The sequence below is a fragment of the Neopelma chrysocephalum genome, unplaced genomic scaffold (genome assembly GCF_003984885.1).
Source record: "Neopelma chrysocephalum unplaced genomic scaffold, ASM398488v2 Primary Assembly neopelma1_70, whole genome shotgun sequence".
NCBI classification, from domain to species: domain Eukaryota; kingdom Metazoa; phylum Chordata; class Aves; order Passeriformes; family Pipridae; genus Neopelma; species Neopelma chrysocephalum.
The window spans coordinates 3,501,627-3,520,337 of NW_020897730.1; the positions used below are offsets into that span (position 1 = coordinate 3,501,627).

The 18,711-nt window shown below is 38.3% G+C and overlaps 1 protein-coding gene across 1 annotated transcript in view; it reads left to right on the plus strand.

Annotated features, from left to right (window-relative positions):
- Window positions 1-163: 163 nt before the first annotated feature.
- DNER (delta/notch like EGF repeat containing) overlaps window positions 164-18,711 on the plus strand; it is a 119,863-nt gene continuing 101,315 nt past the window's right edge. Inside the window, exon 1 of the mRNA XM_027686217.1 lies at window positions 164-441. Within this exon, the coding sequence (XP_027542018.1) occupies window positions 199-441 (243 nt within the window). The 5' untranslated portion in view covers window positions 164-198. The remainder of the gene's footprint in view (window positions 442-18,711) is intronic.

The following is an 18,711-nucleotide window of genomic DNA, read 5'->3' on the forward strand; positions in this document are numbered from 1 at the left end:
GGCGGCCGCGGGTGTCGCTGCAGGCGGCTCCGCCCCGCCCCGGCCCGGCCCGGCCCCTCCCGCGCGTTGCCCGGGGAACGCGGGCCGGGAGCAGCCGGGCGGCCGCTGCCTCCTGCATCCCTCCTTCCATCCCTCCTTCCTTCCCTCCCTGCCGGCGCCCGCAGCGGAGCGGCGCCCGCACCCGCGCGCCCCGCCGCCATGCCCCGAGCCGCCCCGCTCGTCCTGCTGCTGCTGCTCGCCCTGGCCCAGCGCCGCGCCTGCCTCCCCGCGCCGGCCAGCGCCGCGCCCCCGGGCCGGGACCCCTGCCTGAGCCAGCCCTGCCACAACAACGGCACCTGCTCGCCGCTGCCGCCGCCGCGCCGCCTACAGCTCATCCTGCCCCAGCCCTCGCCCGGCTACAGCTGCACCTGCCCCCCGGGGGTCACCGGCGACTCCTGCCAGGTAAGGGGCGCGCCCCAGCGCCGCCCGCCCGCCGCGCGTCCTTGTGCCCGTCCCTGCCCTTGGGTGTCCCCGCGCTTTGCGGGAACACAGCGAATGTCCCTTCCCGCCTCACCCCTGCCCCGTCCGCGGGCGGCTCTGCCCGCCCTGCCCCGCTCCGCACCCTCCGTGCCCCTTCCCGTCCGCCGTTCCCGTTCGCCGGTCCCGGTCCCTGGCGGGCGCTGTCGCGCCCCCCCCGATGCCGCCGCCGGTGCCGTTTCTGGTGGCCCCGGCGCTCCCCGAGTTCCCCGAGGGGCTGCCGGCCCTGCGGGCTGGGATCCGTGCCGTGGGATGCGCTCCCGACCCTGGAGCCGCTACCCCGGGCATCGCAGGGAGCGGCGGCGTGCGAGGGGCTCGGCCAGGCTGAGCGAGGATGGGGCTGAGCTCAGCCGGTGCCTCCCAGGTTAATGTCAGTACTACAGTCAGTCCTCGCAGTTTATTCAGCATTGCCTTACTGTAAGGTGAAAGGGATGGTCCTTGGAAGCGGATGCTGTACTGCATTGAATGCTAATCCTTAAATCGTGTCTCCAGGGGTCGTTTTCATAGGCTAGGAATGCTCTCTCCCACGTTTCGGGTGCCTGTTGGATTGATTTTGAATTCTGAGAGGTCAGAATGCTCAGAGTAGGGATAATGGTCTAAAATACAGAGAGTCAAAAAGCAGTATCTTTCTAATGCTCTTGGTCATATTGGGATTTAATGTGATAACATAACTGAATGTAGTTATTGTCACGTGAAATTGTGTTGTTGTTTTTTTTTTTTCTCTAGCATTAAAGATGACAATCTTTGTTATCATGCTCAGAAATTCACAAAAACTTAATTTTCCCTCTCTCCAGATAAGGAAAAGCAGGTGCAGGGACCCAGGTTTGTTTCCTGCATGTGTATGTGCTGGATTACTTTCTGTGAGAGCAGCGTACAAAAGCCTGGATGGATTGGCGACCATTGCTTTGTCAGTGCTCTCGCTTGTAAGTGGATCTGACAGAGAAGCAAATGATTTCAAGTAATTTCAGTCTGCTTTTTAGGCTTTATTTTACTGTTCTTTGGTCACGTAGTATCTGAATTATACTGCTGAATAGATGAAAGGGATAATACGTTTACTGAAGACTTAATGTGTAGGTGAGTCTAAAAGTCATTGTAAAGTAGGAGCACAGAGTTCTGTGCTTGCCTTGAAAAGCCTCAGCTGGTTCAATGTAACAATGAAAGTGAAAATATTTACACTAATAAGATTCTGTAAAATTGGAGAGATGAAAGTGGATTAAATAGATTTCTCTCTGGCTAATTTTAGATCTTGTCTTCTTAAGAGTTTACTATGTTTCTATTGCTGCAAAGAGAGAAAGAGAGCGCTGTGTGTTTGCTTCTGCTTGTTGTGAGATCCATGACTGAAAGATTAATGACCCTTTTGAAGACCTAGTAAAATGTAACACTTGTGCCATCACACCTCCTGTGAAGTGTTATGCCTGGGGAACTGAGTTTAATTGTTTTTTCTAATAAAAGAGAGACAATTTGTTCGTAGCAGTTATGCTTTTTGTTAACTAATAAGAGGAGGCTTATGGTGTTATACCTTTTGTTTCCTTTTTATAAAATATCAAGTAATGACCCTTGCAGGGAATGCTGATAAACAAACGAATGCCACTTCAAGCTTTCAAGTCAGCAGCTGAAGTATGGATCCCAGGTAGTTAGGAAGTTAATATAGTTTTGAAATGTAACTTTAAGTAGGGACCAGGCAGGGTTTTTTAAAGGCATAATATAAACACAGTATATATTTTTGAGGTTTTGTTCATTTTGTCAAAATAGGGAATAAATAATATTATACAAATGCTTTATTTCTTGGGTTGCTCTGTCAGTCAGATATCTAAGACCTTAACAGATACTTAATGGCTTAAACTACTACAAAGAAAGGAATAAACAGTCATGTTTGATTCAGTGACAATAAATAAATAACTATAAGGATTTTTTCATGTATTCCTAAGAGTTATGAGAAAACTAGTGACTTAATTAGGGGATCACTGGGATATAACTAGACAGAGTTTTTTATCTTAATGCTGAAATTGTTACTGAATAGTTGGACTTGTAGAGGAGAACGCAAAGAGGGGAAAAAAGAACAGAAATTATTATGCTTAAATACTCAGATAATGGAAAATATGTTTGAGTTTTTGCAATTTGTGATGGAGCTGGATTTCTTTGGGAATCCTGCTTCTCTAAAAAGACAAAAATACTTTCATGTTACTTCCTGTATTGAAGGCAATATTTCAGTAATTCTGTTCAGATGTGTTGAGATGTTAGAATGAAGACAAAATGTTCTGAATGTGCCCATGAGTCAACTGGGCACGGTGAAGCTGATAATGCAGAAGGATTGCTGTGAGACAAACTTGGAGATTGCACATCAATTTTACTCCTGAAGATTCTACTGTAACTGGCTTTGATGCATCTGTGTGTGCTGGTGCTGGCATGGGAAAAGAATAAAACTGAGATCACATACAAGTGAGATACTTCTGAAAGTCCAGAGCCTTCCTGTCACCAAGTGACGTATTTAACTTAGACAAGCCAATTCCATGATTTCATCTTAAAACTGCTTTAGTAACTCATTATTTATTTAACAACAGAAATTATAGGTCCTTTTAGTACATCCATGCCATGAATTATGCATGTGTGTATATCTCACATTATTTATGGTTTGAAGGTACTTTGCTTTGCAAATTTCAGGCATGTGTTGTTGTGGATTTTGGTTTCACATTGTAGGACATTGCTCTGATGTACCTCTATTTCTCTTTGTGGTTGTGAATTTTTTCCCACTTCTCTTTACCATACTTCCAGTTTCTGTAAAGAAAAAATAGAATTACTGTGTTGAAGTGTTTTAAATGTTGGTCTGAGCAAAGAAATCACGTGTATTCCCAATGGAATTGTACAAAAATTATAGTGAATTCAACTGCCTTTCTTCAGGAATTTGAAATTGGCCAATTCTCAGCTTTACACTAAGAGAATTTGATGAAATAAACTGAAATGAACTGAGTAACAGATATTAAAGTTACATTTACTTTGTAATCTCTAAATTTTTATTTATATTTTACTTTTAAAAACAATCTTTAACCTTTTTTTCTAATGACTAGTGTAATGACTACTCTGTTATTTCTAAGGACGTATGTAATCCAATAAAACTGTTTTTCTTTATCAGGAAAGTTTTATGTAAAAATTAATTTGTATTTGTGGCTTATGAGATAATTTTAGAGACATAAGATACAAAATAACTAATTGGGAAATGAAAAATTTCGTGATTGACTTAGAAATACAGAAACTGAACTCAGCTAATTGCGTTGAGTTGCATGATGTTTATTTGATCCCATGCTAGTGCTAATTTCATTAAAAGGCTATCACATGAAGAAATATTAAATTATTAATGTATTTTAAAGTACTCTCATAAATGCTTTGTTTTAGTTCCTTTTCTTGTTTGTTTTTTTTCGTTAATTTTAAATTTTGTTCTTCTTTCTTTTGATTGATAATTTTCCCTAATTCTGTTACTTTGCTGCTTTTTAGTGTGCTTTTAGTTATTTTATAGATAGTGTCAGTAGTCAGAACTAGGAAACAAGAAGTGCCCAAGCATACTTAACCAGAACTCTGACTTTGCAGTTCTCTTCTCTCCAATCTGACTAGTGATGACTGGATGTTTCACTTCTGAGCATGACGTTGGTACCACTGATGCAAGAGCATTTTTGAGTCAGTGTTCAAGCAACTCTTTTAGTGGCAAAGAGATCTCTTTGGTTTTGGGGAGGATTTGTTGTGTTGATTCTAATGGCTGTATTTCCACACCTAGAACAAAAAATATTTTTTAGATGTAATTGTGGGCAACTTATTTAAAATAGAATTTTAGAAAGGTGTAACCTGAGTTTAAAAAAGTCAGTGAAGGAACTGGTACTACAAAAACTGGACAGTAGGTTGTATATTAAGTTTTTTTTTTAGAATTATTTTTATATTTTTAAAATTATTTTTGATTTCTCCTCCTGAATTTCTGCCTGATTATGTTTTTCTTCATTCTCTCCTTTTTTTTTTTTTTTTTGTACTTTTGAAGGCCAGGTGAATTTATTCTCGTCTTTGATCATAGTATTTGAATGTTTATAGACTATACTGCAGTGATTTCAGTTTTTTTGCTCTGTGACCCCTGCTTTTATTTTTTTTATCCTCTGTTGGGTTTGTGTTTCTTTTTCCTTGAATTTATTTCTGTTCTCAGTAGATTTCTGATAATGTGGTCTTTAATGCTGAATGCAGAAATCCAGAGTTAGCAAACAGGTCCACGAAGAAGGATTGTTGTTTCTTGACTCACTGGTCTAATCCTTCAGGGGAAATGGTACGAATTTCATTGGCCAGGTTATTTCAGGTTGCACTGGAGAGTGCTGTGTAAAAGGACATCCTTTAATCTAACTGCTAAATCACCTTCATGTCAATATCCTGATTAATTCCTCACATGATCCTGTTTTCTATTAAATACTGACGTTGCTTCTGAAAGGTCTCTAATCCTTAAATTCCTAATGAATTCTCTAGTATATTTAAAATGCTTTTTTTAATTCTGTGCTCATTAATGAAGGGTATATACTTAAATTCCTAATGAATTCTCTAGTATATTTAAAATGCTTTTTTTCATTCTGTGCTCATTAATGAAGGGTATATACCTGGATTATGTGGCTATTGTGATGCAAGTGTTTTGTGATGTGGCCACTCTGTTTGGTCTTTTACCTTTAATAACAGCAACATGTATATTTAGCAGATGCCCTGCAGTTTTCTTCTTTAATTTGGATGTAGATGAGCCTCAGTTGTGAGGTACCATGTCATTTCCTGCTGACTAACTCTGCTCACTCGTGCAGTGCTTTCAAGTGCAGAATTTAAATATTTGCTCTGATGAATATACTGTGTGCGAGAAGAGGCTGGGGGAGCTCAGTTTGTTTTCCTTGGAGAAGAGGAGGCTAAGGGGGATCTAAGAGCCATTCTCAGCTGCCCCATGGGTGGTCACAGAGAAGATGGAGCAAGACTTTGCTCAGACGTGCTCAGTGAAAGGACGAGAGGTGACACACATGTTATAGAAGGGGAAGTTCCAGTTAAATCTAAGGAAAAAAATTCCTCACAATCATGGTGGTCAAACACTGAAGTAGACATTTAGAAGAGTTGTAAGACCTCCATCCTTGGAGATTCTTGGCTTGAGTAGCCAAAACTCCCAGTGCCTTGGCATAGCAATAGCCTTCACCTGAGCAGGGGTTGGACCAGAAGTTATTATTTGGGTACCATCTGCACACTAACCCTTTGTATTTTCTTTTCCAATGTCCTGAAATGCTCCTGCTAAATCTGTTCAAAACAGTTCTTTGTAAATGCTAGTCAGGTCATTACATAGAGCAAACTATTTGGTCCTGAAGAATTCCCTCATATAAATGAAAGTTTCAAGTGTTGGTTTTTAATAATTTTTTTGTGATTAAAGACTGCAAAGAGCTGGATCAGGTGTAAAGTAACTGAATAATAGTAGGAGATATGCTATGCTAAGATGGTTCAATTTTTCATATGTCGGATTTTATTGCAGTTTATATTCTTTGATCTAAGAGAATCACTTTGCAACAATATCTGCTTAAAAACCATCATTGTTTTACTTTCCTTTGAAATACCTGACTTGATATTGTAATTCATATATTATGTAGCTCTGGAAATTGTGTTTAGTGGAGCAAATTCCTAAAACTCCATACAAGCAGAGTTGTGTGACTTGACTCAGTATTACAGGAGGTAGAATTGCTCCCCTCCTTTTGAGGGCTCTCCTAAAATCCTGTACATATTGCCCTTCAAAGAAGGTCTTGTTTGAGATCAATAACTTCAGAAGTGGCATTTAGCAGGATTTTGCTTGATCGTGGGGTAATGAGTTGAGGAATCTTAAAAGATGATTAGTTAAAATTCCATTTTAATAGGCAGATATGGGTCTGCTGAAAACAGTGTCCCCTTTACCATAAACACAGGCTGGTGGTTTTTTGGTTTTGGGGTTGTTTTTTTGATGCTCTCATGTCTCACTCTGTTCTTGTTAAATATCAAGCCCTTGTGATATTTTGCGTTACATTTGTGTTCCAAGTAATTTGTTTTCCACACAACATAAATTGTCAGTGCAGTTTTCCAACAATTTTTTTAACAGGGGAAATGCACATCAAGATAAACATTTATCAAGTAATGTTTACTTGATAAGAAAACTGTTTAATTTGTTCTATTGGCTGAGTGTAATCTCTTACAAAGAAGCACTCTTGCATTCAAAAGCTGATTTGAGTGCTGCACATGTAACCTGTTTGAGTTCAGCAGTACATGTCACTGTCCTATATTATTTTTCAAGTTCACCTGAGTTTGTTTTACAGTTATACAAGCTGTAGTAAGTGTAAAAATTGTACTGTATTTTTAGTATTATATTCTGCTGTGAACCTGAAAAATAGTTATAAACTCTATAGAAAGGCCTGGAAGTGATACATTGTGACTAGGAATATCAGGGTTTGGTGCTTGGAATTCTCACTGCCTTGCTGAGTCACACCGGGCAAAAACTCTCATCATCTTCTCACTTACGTTTCTTCTCTATAAATTCAGTTAATCCTGGGTTTTCAAAAGGTTAATTTGTGAATATATATGAAGGCTCTAAGAATGCTGAGTGAGAAGCACTTTATAAAGAAGCATAATATTGAAATACCATATTCTAAATCACACATCAGTGGCCTATCAGGATATATTTAAATTGTAAGGAAAAAAAGCCTTCTTATTAAAAAAAAAAATCAACCATTTGGGCTATTTCTGTCTCTGGCAAATATTCAGGCTAGCAGTTTACAGATTAATTTAGTTTCATAATGTTCTTTCCCACTGGAAGCAGGGTAATAGATCAATGATCAGTATTTCAAAGACTTCTGTAGCAAAGGTGTTTGTGAACAAGGTGCTCTTGAATGAGGTAAGAACAGGATTCAATTTGACTGTGAAAGTAGGATTGTTATACTGAGATAAGGTCACTGAATGTTAATGATTTTGAGAACTTTGCTGTACCTCAGGTATTAGTTACAACAGCAACTGTATTGCCAGCCTGAGAAGACTTTTGGGTAGCTGTAGGAACAATAGCTGTAAAAAAAGTAACAAGATATGATTCCTTTTCTTTATAACAAGCCTCTTCTTCAGTCTGGGTTGCCCTTATCTGGTCCTTTGTACTGGACCTAATAAAGCTGAAGTTTGTTGTTGACAAATGTGCAAGAGAAGGAATAGCTTCAGTCAACCATGCATATTCTAAATAAACTCTGGTTCTCTGGGAGGCAGACCCATATGTTTTAGTGGGGGTATGTGGTATACTCCTCACTGAGCCTGAGTGCTCAAAATGCAATTTTAAGATGTGCAGATAATGTCACAAGAGAATAGAAACTGTTGTAGAATGCTGTTCCCTTCTCTGAATGAATACTTGGTCCCCTGAAGTCAAGTTCAGGTAACTTTAGTTACAAGATAGAGAGGACAGAAATAGATATCACCCAGAGAAAGATTAGCAGATTAGTAGATATGAGAAGATTTGAATAACCTGGGGTGGACTACTCGTTCACTTTGATACAGAGACAAACAAGAAGAATCTGAAGGTAATCTTGTGACAAGAACAGTCCTTTAAAAATTAAACATGAATGAGACAGTTAAATTCTTTTGGGCATCAGCTGTTAATTAAATAATGTGGCTAAGGAAAATATATAAACAATTTTTTGTAATTTTCCAAACTTGGTAAGTTGGTGTGATCTCCTTTTGAAGTATTTGTTAGCTGTGTTTGTCAATAAGAACAGTCACTATCACCATGAACTACATGACAACTCTCATGTTTCTTATTCAGCCCTAATGATTTGTGCTTTAAATTTGCAAATTTGTAAAAATTAATACAAATTTTATTTGTATATTTGTTTTAAAGGTTTATCAGGTGTATGGTTTCCTCTGCTGAAGAAATAGGCAAATTGTTAAATACCTTTTATCAAAATCAAACTAATGAATGAATCTCTGTAATGGCAAGCCAAACCAAATTTCTTAGGTTTCATACACACCTAGCAGTGTATTAATAATTTGTGATTGACTATATACTTGTACTTTTGTTGTCATCCAATATTCAGGCAAATTCAGCAGTTTTCAGGCAAACTGAATGTTTAACAGAAGGAAGAAGGCCATGGAAAAATCTAATAATTTATGAGCTAAATGCCTTTTGTGTTGAGATTCCTAATTCTGCTGCCTGGTGGCAAGAGGGTTGTTTTCTGGCATTTATTGTCACTATGTAACACCAGGGTTGTGTTCTTGTGTGTAGGGATCTGAGAAACTTTCCCATTTGAGAACGTCTTTGAATTTCAGTGAGTTGGGTTACACGAGGTTTACTGACACAGAGAAGGTCTGTGAGATCAGCTACTTGATTAATTCTTTTTAAGGCTGCAGCGTCCTGTGTGCTGATGGCATATGTGACAACCCAAGAAAACGGTGCTGAGTCCCCTGGGAAATTAACATGTTTAATTGAAGGAAGGACAGGTTGACTTAATTTACATAACTGTAATAGACTCTAATGTTAAAATTTGTCTAACTATTTCCTCTTAAAAGTAATGGAAAGGTACTGGGTGGATGTTGTAGAAGTTCTTGATCATCTTTCTGAGGGTGTGTGGGGACCTGGCTTGTACAGAGCATGCTAAAAATGTGGAGCATCTTTAGAAGGCTGCTTATGACTCCACTGTGAGACCACTTAAAGGTGAAGTAAACTCATAGTAATTTCTTTGTCTATAAACATAGTAAATATAAATTTGGAACTAGTTATTTCAGTAATTTGAGCTTTGGTTTCTTGAAATGTAGCCAAGAAAATCTCTAAGGTGAAAAAACGGAGGAGCAAGGTCAGCTGTGCCACTTGCTTCCAAAACACAATTCTCCCCAGTTAAACAGCTTCCCCTGCAACATCCAATTTTAACTCCTTCTGCAGGTGAATGAGAAAGGAAGGATTAATAGTTACAGCAATTCTGCCTTTTCACAAAGGCCTGCTTAAGAATAGCATAATAGATTTATCAGTTACAGATTTGCCCTCTGATTATCAAGTCCTGCTAGCAGTAACAAACCAGGGTACTGGCCCCAAACTTCTCTGCATTTGATTTAGGAACATGGAGAATTTTCTGTTAATGCAACATTTTAGTGAATGATTGAACCATATTTTATGTTTATATGAGACAATCAGTCAATGGGTACTCTGGAAGGACAGCTGTGTTAGCAAACAAGTGACACACAGCAAACACAAGTGTAGCATCTTTGTGGATTTCTGCATATGTTTTCACTTTGTAATCAGTACTGCAGCATCTTCCAACTTGGGATTTCTAGTTCTGAGGACATTTTTCTTTCCCAAAATATGCTTGCATCCAGTTCTATTCTGTATTTTCAGTTTTTTTTAAGCTCCTTGCCTATGGTGTGAAAGTATACCCCACTTGGAGGTGGGGCCTTTACTGCAAGCAGCTGTTGAGCTCTGAGAGCTGCTGCCTGGTAGAAGCTCTTCCAAACTTCTTGACAGTAAGAAGGCCGGTTCTGAACTGAGAGGTCTTGAAAGTTTTGAGTTACCCTGGCGTTCTTATGGCTTTGGAATTCTCTTCTCTGACTTTGAGTGGGGCTGCAGCTCAGGGCTTCAAGGTGCAGCGTTCAGTGATCTTGGAGCAGAGCGCTAGTGCTGCTGTAGGGAGAGAGAGCTTCCATCAGAAACACAGCTGTGATTTGGCCTCCTCTGATCAGAGGTGCCAGCACAAAACTCATTTTAGTCAATGAACTGTTGTTTTCTGAAAGCTCCTGTGTTCAGACAGAGGTTTCTACCAGTTGTGGTGTCTAGTGGGAAAAGTTCCTGAGTGTTTAACGATGTATTGATTTAGATGTGAACTTTGCCATTATCTAACCTAATTTTGGAGATAACTGTAAAACTTTTGAGTATCAATTGTTGATCTGCATGGTTTATTTTTCTGTCTTTTTAGAATACCACAGGTGAGACTCTCTGTTTTTCAAGGGAATTGTAAAGGTCTTTGACTGATTGCTGATCAGGTTAAGCTGATGAAACTTGTATCCCTCATTTCAGAAGAGTTTGCTTTCATTCTAAAGACAATCATGTCAAACCCAGAGGAAACCAAAGTTAATGTAGGAATGATCAGAAACTAATGTGGTTGCAGTCACTGAATTGTGGAATGAGTAGAATAAGTAATTTATAGTCCCTTAAACCTCATGAAAAAAGTGGGATGAAGACGAATATGGAATATCATGTTGTGTTTGCACTTCTTTGCTTAAGACATGAAATACAGGCAGCATCAGGAAAAAAAGGACAGAAGTTAAACTTTAGGGATTGAATGTTAAGTTTGTATAGCAGATAAGCTGAAATATTTGCCATAGATATTCATAATAGAATGAGGAAATCAATGTATTCTGGTTTAATCACAGAGCACTTGTGTCTGTTCCGTGGAATTTTATAGTTATAGAAGCTTTGATTTAATGTACAAAATATGCTCTAAACAAGGGCGCTGCTGTGTTTGCTGGTTTGGGAAGGAAGAACTGGACTGGGGTCCTGCTCTGACATCCACATCTCCAGCACTGCTGTTCCTGAACCGCAAAGCTGCCCTTGCCTTTGACCTTCACAGTGTTTGGAATGACTTTGAGGATATGAGCTAGATGAGTACCTAGATACATCAAACGACCATTAGAAGGCAATCTATTTGAAATAATTTCTATGTATATTTTCCTGGTTTTCCTCTACCTTTATCAGAATAACATCTGTTCGATTCCCAGCTCGTTTGATGCTTAGGCATCTGTTCAATGCCTAAGATTTTTTTTGCACTGTAGTTGCAGGAATGTAATTTCTGTAGCTTCTGTTGTCTTTTAACTCTGAGTCACATAAATAAAGTTAGCTTTCCAAAACAGTTTTTATTTTTTTCTTAGACAAAGAGGATTTAGATGCTGAAAAAGTCTGATAGCTTCTTTTCTTGCTTGACTTGCATTTCCATGGCATTGTGGGTTTTTCATTTCAGTACTGACAGTTCTTTGGGTATAAGTGAAAGGAGGGTTGGTTTGAATTTTCTATGCCTCAGCTAGGTGAATTCACATCATACATCTCAGCAAATTTGACTGTTGGCCTTTTCTTCAGCACCTGCCTGTATTCCAGGTCTGAATAAATGCATTAATGATGCTCCATAGTGTTACAGGTGTCTTTAGCCCTCTCACAGGTATGAAAGGATTATGAATTTCTCTAGTCCTATTATATATATATATACCCTATTATATCTTATATGCCATTGTTCATGTGGATAACAGCAACCCAAATTATATTTAGTCAGCTGTATGGATTTCTGAATTTTGCTTCATCTTAGAACAGTATTGCTCTATAATACAGGAGCAGACATAGTTAGACATCTGGCATAGGATTTCACCAGAATAGCAATAATAAGTGGTAATTTTTGGCATCAAGGTATGAATTGGAATATACAAGAAGCAGATAATTTAGGGAAAAAAATAGTAATTTTCATTGCTGATGGTTTTTCAAATATAATAATGATATTTATTCTCCTTTCCTTTTTTTTCCTGTTGCAAATCTGATTTGCATTTCCGTAGTGAGTGCTAAGGAACTAACTAGAGTGATTGAGTTAGTTTTCATTTACTCCTATTAGACAAATTATGGACTTATCATAAGTAAAATACTGTTGCTCAGCATTAGTAACCTCAGCAGTGACTTAACAGAAATATTTTCTAAATTTTCAGTTCTGAAGAATTTACTAAGGCCTGCTAAACACTTGACAAATTTAGATTTCCCTGCTTTTGACCAACTTCTTAACACAGTCTTTTACTTATTACTTTTACTTATTACTGTTAAGTAATATTGTTATTTCAGAATGGTATTTAGGTCTTTAATTTTTTTAGATCTTATTTGCTCTTTGGCCAATAACTAATGTGGAGGTCACACACCTTTTTGGTGAGGTCGTATTGCATAGTCATCTACATCAACTTGACAGTGTGAGTGGATTGCATCTCTTCTTATTCCAGATCAAATGAGAGGATTCTTCTAGAAAAGATGTTTCTCTAAAATTCCTTTCTGTGAGATATGTTGGGAGTCAGTCTTTATAATTCTTCACTGCCCATAATTTTTGGGTTTATTGATCAGGGACTAAGTCCTTCAACGAGTTTTTCCAGTTGTAATTACAGTTTGGTAATTGTTCTACTGTTTCTGTTTTATTCTGGAAAGGTATTTCTGGAGCAAGTAGATGGCTCCTACCAAGGTAGATGAGTGTTGAAAATTCTATGAAGCACAGAGACATCACTGTGAATAAATTTGTTTTCAATATTTTACTGTAAAAGTAAAAATGCTTTGTGGAAAATCAGATAACAAAAGAATTCCTACTAGTGTTGCAATTCATCTTTTTCCTCTATTTCAACTAAATAACAACTTTCTTATTTTTCTATACTTGTGATAACTCAGTGCCTCTTGATAGTGTAACTAAAATCTGAGATTCCATTTCTGTATGGTTTTTGGAATAGATTTGGAACAATCTATTGTTGAAGCTGTGTGACAATAACTTCTTCCTAGCAACATTTAAAATAATTATCTACAATGATGCATTTGAGCTCAAGAGTTGTACTAGACTCCCATCATTAATATATATATGTAAATGCACCATAAATGGTGTGCCATGTGTTGTTTAGTTTTTTTCAAGTGGATAGAGGTGCTGCTGACAGTCTTCAAGAAGCTCCTTTCTCCAGGTACTCTGAAATGGCTTGATTTGAGCAGTGCAGCTCAGAGGCCTTGCTCTGAAACCTTGAGTCATTTGCTGTGCTGTGTAGATGTGGTAAAGCACAGTTTGTCCCAGCTGCCCTTGGGCTTACCCCTTTTTTATTTATTTATTTATTTATTTTATTTTTTTTAATGCTTTCACTGTGTGTTGCTATAGGGTGAGTTTTATGTTGGATTCTATGTGAAGATAAAAGATTTGATATGACTCGAGATGAATGAAGGAAGAAAGAAATAAGAATCTGTTTTGCAGGCATATTTAAATTCCTCATTAAAGACTGTTTCCATTGCATTCAGCTGATTGTGGATTGGATCAATAGACTGCAATAGTGATCAAAATCTGCAAGACCACATTATCGGTCTGTTCATGTAAAATAATTCTGGCTACAAATAATTAATAGACATAGGAAACAAATCCTGCCCCCACACTGCTTGTTCTTCCTTGTCTCCTGCCTGATCTGTTAACATTCTTTTTTTGATCTAAAAGTTTGGGAACTTGGTATTGCAAGGCTTGGCTTTTAACCTGCCCCTAGAAATTTCCTCAAATTTTTCTTCAACATCAAAAGTTTCTTTGTCTCTCTAATGTTGGAAAAAGATATGTTCACACTTCACTTTGGAAATCTCTTGATCTTATGAGAAAAATATAGACCTTCAGACAACAAAATGGACTTGTACTTTCATTTCAAATATAAAATATGGTTACCTTTTAGAGCTCATAGAGGTGTTCTTCAGACCTGATAGATAATGCAGTTTTTTACCTGTTGATACTAATTCACTTTCATTATAGTCCATATCAGATTTATTCTAGAAGTTTTTTAGTAAAATGTCCAGGAATCTTGTGGATTTTGGTCATATATGTAGTTGTACCAAGGCATCAATTTGATCCTCCTTTTATTTTTACTTTTTCCACTTTACCACGTCACAGGATATTATTCTAGTGAATTGTTTATTCAGTTTGCCTTAATTTCTGTGGAGTGGTTCTGTGTCCCTGGAAGTGTACCTTTGTGTGGACTATAACCCTCTGGAATGCTCAGTAACAGTTAAAACTCTTCTTATGGTAATGAAGCATTTTCTCTCTATAGTCACAAGAACACCAAATGCGTGTTCTATTTTTTACTTTATTGCAGGTTTTTGTTTGTACACCTGTGGCAATACAAAGATCTACTTCCTTCTACTAATCTCCTCCTTTCCTTGTTCATGTTTTTGGGAAGTTTGTATAGAAGGGCTGAAACTGGGATGGGACATCTTTGGACAAAATCTTTCTTCTGCTGGTAGTCCCTTTCCATTAGCTATTATTGGGGAAATAGTAAACTCCACATGGAAGAAAGCTCCAGAGTACTGAGGAGGATCACGTGGAGTCACCTACATTTGCCTCCGTAGAGCTGAGCTTTATTTAGAACGGTTAATGCTGATCAAGAGCTAACACAGCTCCTGACTCCCTGCCAGCTCCATGCACAATTACCCCTGTCCCTGGAGTGTGGTGCTGAGGCACTGCAGCTGACGAGTTATGCAGCATCATGCCAGAATTAACCCTGCTGAGCCAGCTCCAATGTTTTCCCCATCTGTAGTCTGCTTATTTTCCACCCTGAAAAATCTGCTAACAACTGAAAGCTGAATGTAGTCATCAAATCGTCCACATGAAATTCCTCTTAATTTATATGAATATGAGCCAGTTCTAATTTTGTGTCTTAGGAGATTTCACAGAATGCTCTTTGCTAATTGCAGTAACCTCCAGATGCAGAAATCTTTTTCTGCTCATTGTTCCCTGGCTGCCAGGTCAGCTGCTATAAAGTTTGATGCACATCCAGCTTTCTCCCAGCTAATTGCCTACGAATTGCAGGTCAATATTTGAATGTCAGCAAATCACCTTTTCTGGTCTTGGTTGAAATCATGAAATTTTTCCTTTACAAATAGTTTATGTATAAATAATTATTTATTTACAAATAATTTTGGAAATAAAAGTTAATATTTATGTTCATTTCTTCTTGCCTCTCTGGCTCCCATGCCTTCATTGACTTCTGTGACTTGATCTGCTGCAGAGCTTGAGCCTTCTCCAGGAGAATCTCCTCACAGGTCATGTGTGCATCATCTGAAAGAAGTCAGGCTTGGTGCATGACTGCTCCAGCAGCTTCATGGTTGGTAGGTCAGACACACAGTGCCTTTGGAAAAGGTAGATCTTGTTAAAATCTCCATTCCTTCACAATTTAACTTATTGCAAGTGTCTGGATTGTTGAAATGTCTTAGAAAAAGAATTTTGAATGAGCCTTGAAAGATACTGTATAGGTTCACAAAGTTTGTCTCAGCATTTGTTTATTAATTAACAGATGAGAAATGCCTCATAACTTTTAAACAAAATATGAAAAATTTAGGAACCAAAATATGTGTATGTGAGATGTAACTATTTTGACAAAGAAATTTGTATAGGTATAATGGGTTAGCCTTGGTAACAAAAGGTTTTGGGTTTGATGTAACAGCTTTGGTAGTAAAAAAACTATTCTAACAGTTATCAGCCACTGAATGTAATCTCTTCTTTATGAAAGCATATTAAAACTAGAAGTTAAAAATACAATTCAGCACATTTTAGAAACCATCGTTTCTTAATTGTAAAAGTTTTGCAATTGGTGTGTTTTGGTGTGTTCTGGTGTGTTTTTATTTATATACCAGTCACTGTCAGATCCTTTAACAAGATCTCCTACTTCCCATTCTATGTCAGTTCAGTCCTTTGACCAGCTGGTTGGACCAGTAAAATGTCCATTAATATCAGTTTTGAGGCGGGTGCCTTGATAGACTTTTAGGTGTTTATCTAGCAAAAATACCCTTACATTTCAGTAACTTTAAGTGTCTATGAGATTGTGCTGAAGTATGTCCTAATTCAAGGTCTTTGTCTCCTTAGAATTAACATTAAAAAATTGTGTTTCATTCTGAATATGGGCAACTAATTATTTACAAGTACTTGTTTATATGGCTTATAAAATTTAAATGATTTTTTTCATATCATATACTCCCAAATCTTCGTTCGCGAAGCCTAACCATGAAAATACAATTTATAGAATAAAATTGTTGTTGCAATACACTGAAAAGCACTGAATGATAAGCATTGTTCAGTTTATCTTGAACCATAATTCAACTCTGATTGTTAGGAATTTGGAATCATCTCATTCCTGTAAACAGTATATTACTTTATCCATGTTCACGTTTTGCACCTATATGTAATTGTGAAAGTGAAAGTATTTTTTTATTGTGGGAGATAGATGCATATGATGACAAAAAGTGACAAAACCAATTTGATTTCTCCAAGGAAATGCTTCTGCACTGGACACATAAATAATGGACACTGTATATTCTTGTCTTATGGTAATTTTCTTTGGGGAAGTTATTGGTGCTGTCTTAACTGAATGGTTGAATGCTTAGTTGATTTTTTTTTTTTAAAGAATGAAATAAACTTTCTCCGTTGTAATCCATCGTTTGGAAGAATTGCTTGTAAATGCTCTGGTTATAGAGCCATCCATAAAGTAACTGTTCTTGCAGTCTTAAAATATGCTCGAAAAACCATGAGTTTCATATTGATAGTGCAACAGCATAAAAGTGATACCTTGTTTGTATATTAAACCCCAGGATCATGGACACCTTGTATGTGCTTTGTTTTCTTCAAAAGACAAATGAAATGATTTCAAACTGCGTGAGTCCAGCTGAGAGTCAGTGCTTTATTTCAGTAGATTTTCTTGGGTTCTAAAACAGTGGAAACTAATCAGCACCTCTGGGTCTTAATTGTTTGAAGCATTCGTGCATTAACCAATGCACACGCAAAACAACTAATTCACACTATCAGTGTGAAGTCTGTTTGTACAGTTTTGTTGTAAAATCTGGAGAAGAACTTAAAATAGTAAAACCTAATCATAGAGAACATATAATAGGAAGACTTAATAATGTGGAACAATTCTATAGGAAGAGCTATTCCCAAAAGGTACACAGACCCTCTGGTATTGGCCGAGATAACTTCTAAACAGTAATATTGAACGGCTCCCACCACTTCCTGTAAACTCACCTTTATTCAAGATGCAGCCAGGCCGTGGTCCTTGGTGTTCCAGGGGAAGGCAGGAGCACCAGTCCTGCCTCAGGTACAACTGTTGCCAGCTGTGAGCAGCGGGCCCTCAGTTGATTCAACAGCACAGTAATTTCCGTGGCTGAAGAGGATGGGTGCTGAGAGTGCTGCCAATCCCATGCCCACGGTGGGTGCCCGTCCTGCTCCTGCTGCCCGTCCTGCTCCTGCTGCCCGTCCTGCTCCTGCTGCCTGTCCTGCTCCTGCTGTCCTTCATCCCAGGAAGGGCTGCTGGTTGCTTAGCGACTGTGGGCGATGTCCTCTGACCTTGGCCTGCTGCTGCTGCACAGCCACTGTCCCAGGGGAGCCAGGCAATCAGTGCGGATAAAAATACCTCACTGGTTGTCAGAATTCCGTGATTAACAAAAGGTTTCAGTCTAGGAAGTATTTTCATCTGTGTCACAAATTCTCCTCTTGTTGCAATGCCATCTGCATCCTTTCTTTTTAGTCTTCTGAAATAACCTCCCCGCATTACTTGTATTTTACATCTGTTTGAGACGTGCAAACTTAGCAAAGCAAATTTATTGCCACCTCTTATGTGAAAATAAAATGGAAAAAGTTTGGTCAAATTGGGAAATATGGAGTTAGACCTGGAGGTTTTCTGACTTATCTGTGAGTAGGAGGAAAAAAGTGTTTTTACTGAGTCTCTTTAATGGTAAAAATTGTAACAATAGGTCCTTTTGATATTGCTGCATGAAGGGAAAGAAGATATTTCTTTCCTCTTACAAATGGATGAATGATTGAGATTTCAAATGTTTAAACATTTAATCTCCAATCTGCTGATTTCAACAACAAATTGAAGTTTTGGCATATGCTTGACTCTGAGCAGAGATAGGTTATTTCAGCCTTCCATTCACCTGATGATCTCTTGCACTAAAGAAAGGAAGGGGGAATGAAAAAGGAAAGAGAGGGAGGTTCACTTGCATGAAGGGCTTGCTTTGCTTACTGTGGTATTACTGCAATGTGTGGTAGCACTCAAGTTAGATGAGGAAGAAAGGTTAGTTTAAGAATTTATATTGACAGCTAAAACTCAACTAATCATTTCTGCAACAGTAACTTGCACGTGTCTCTGCATCTGTGTTCAAAATGGGTAAAAACTGTTTATGATTTTATATTCAGATTTACCTTTATGAAATGAAGTACACAATTTTTGGTTTGGGCTGGAATGTCAGGTTGGCTGTCCGGCCTCCTTGTCACATTATCTCAATTCTGTGCTGTCATGAAGGGTGAGGTATTTTGCTGAATCTCACAATTCCAGGTAATAGTGGTAGTTTCTGTTGAAAACCATCAACCATGCCAGATTATAATGTCAATTATCAGGAAAATAAGTTTTCTAGTTTGCATTTCTTTCATGAACGCGCAG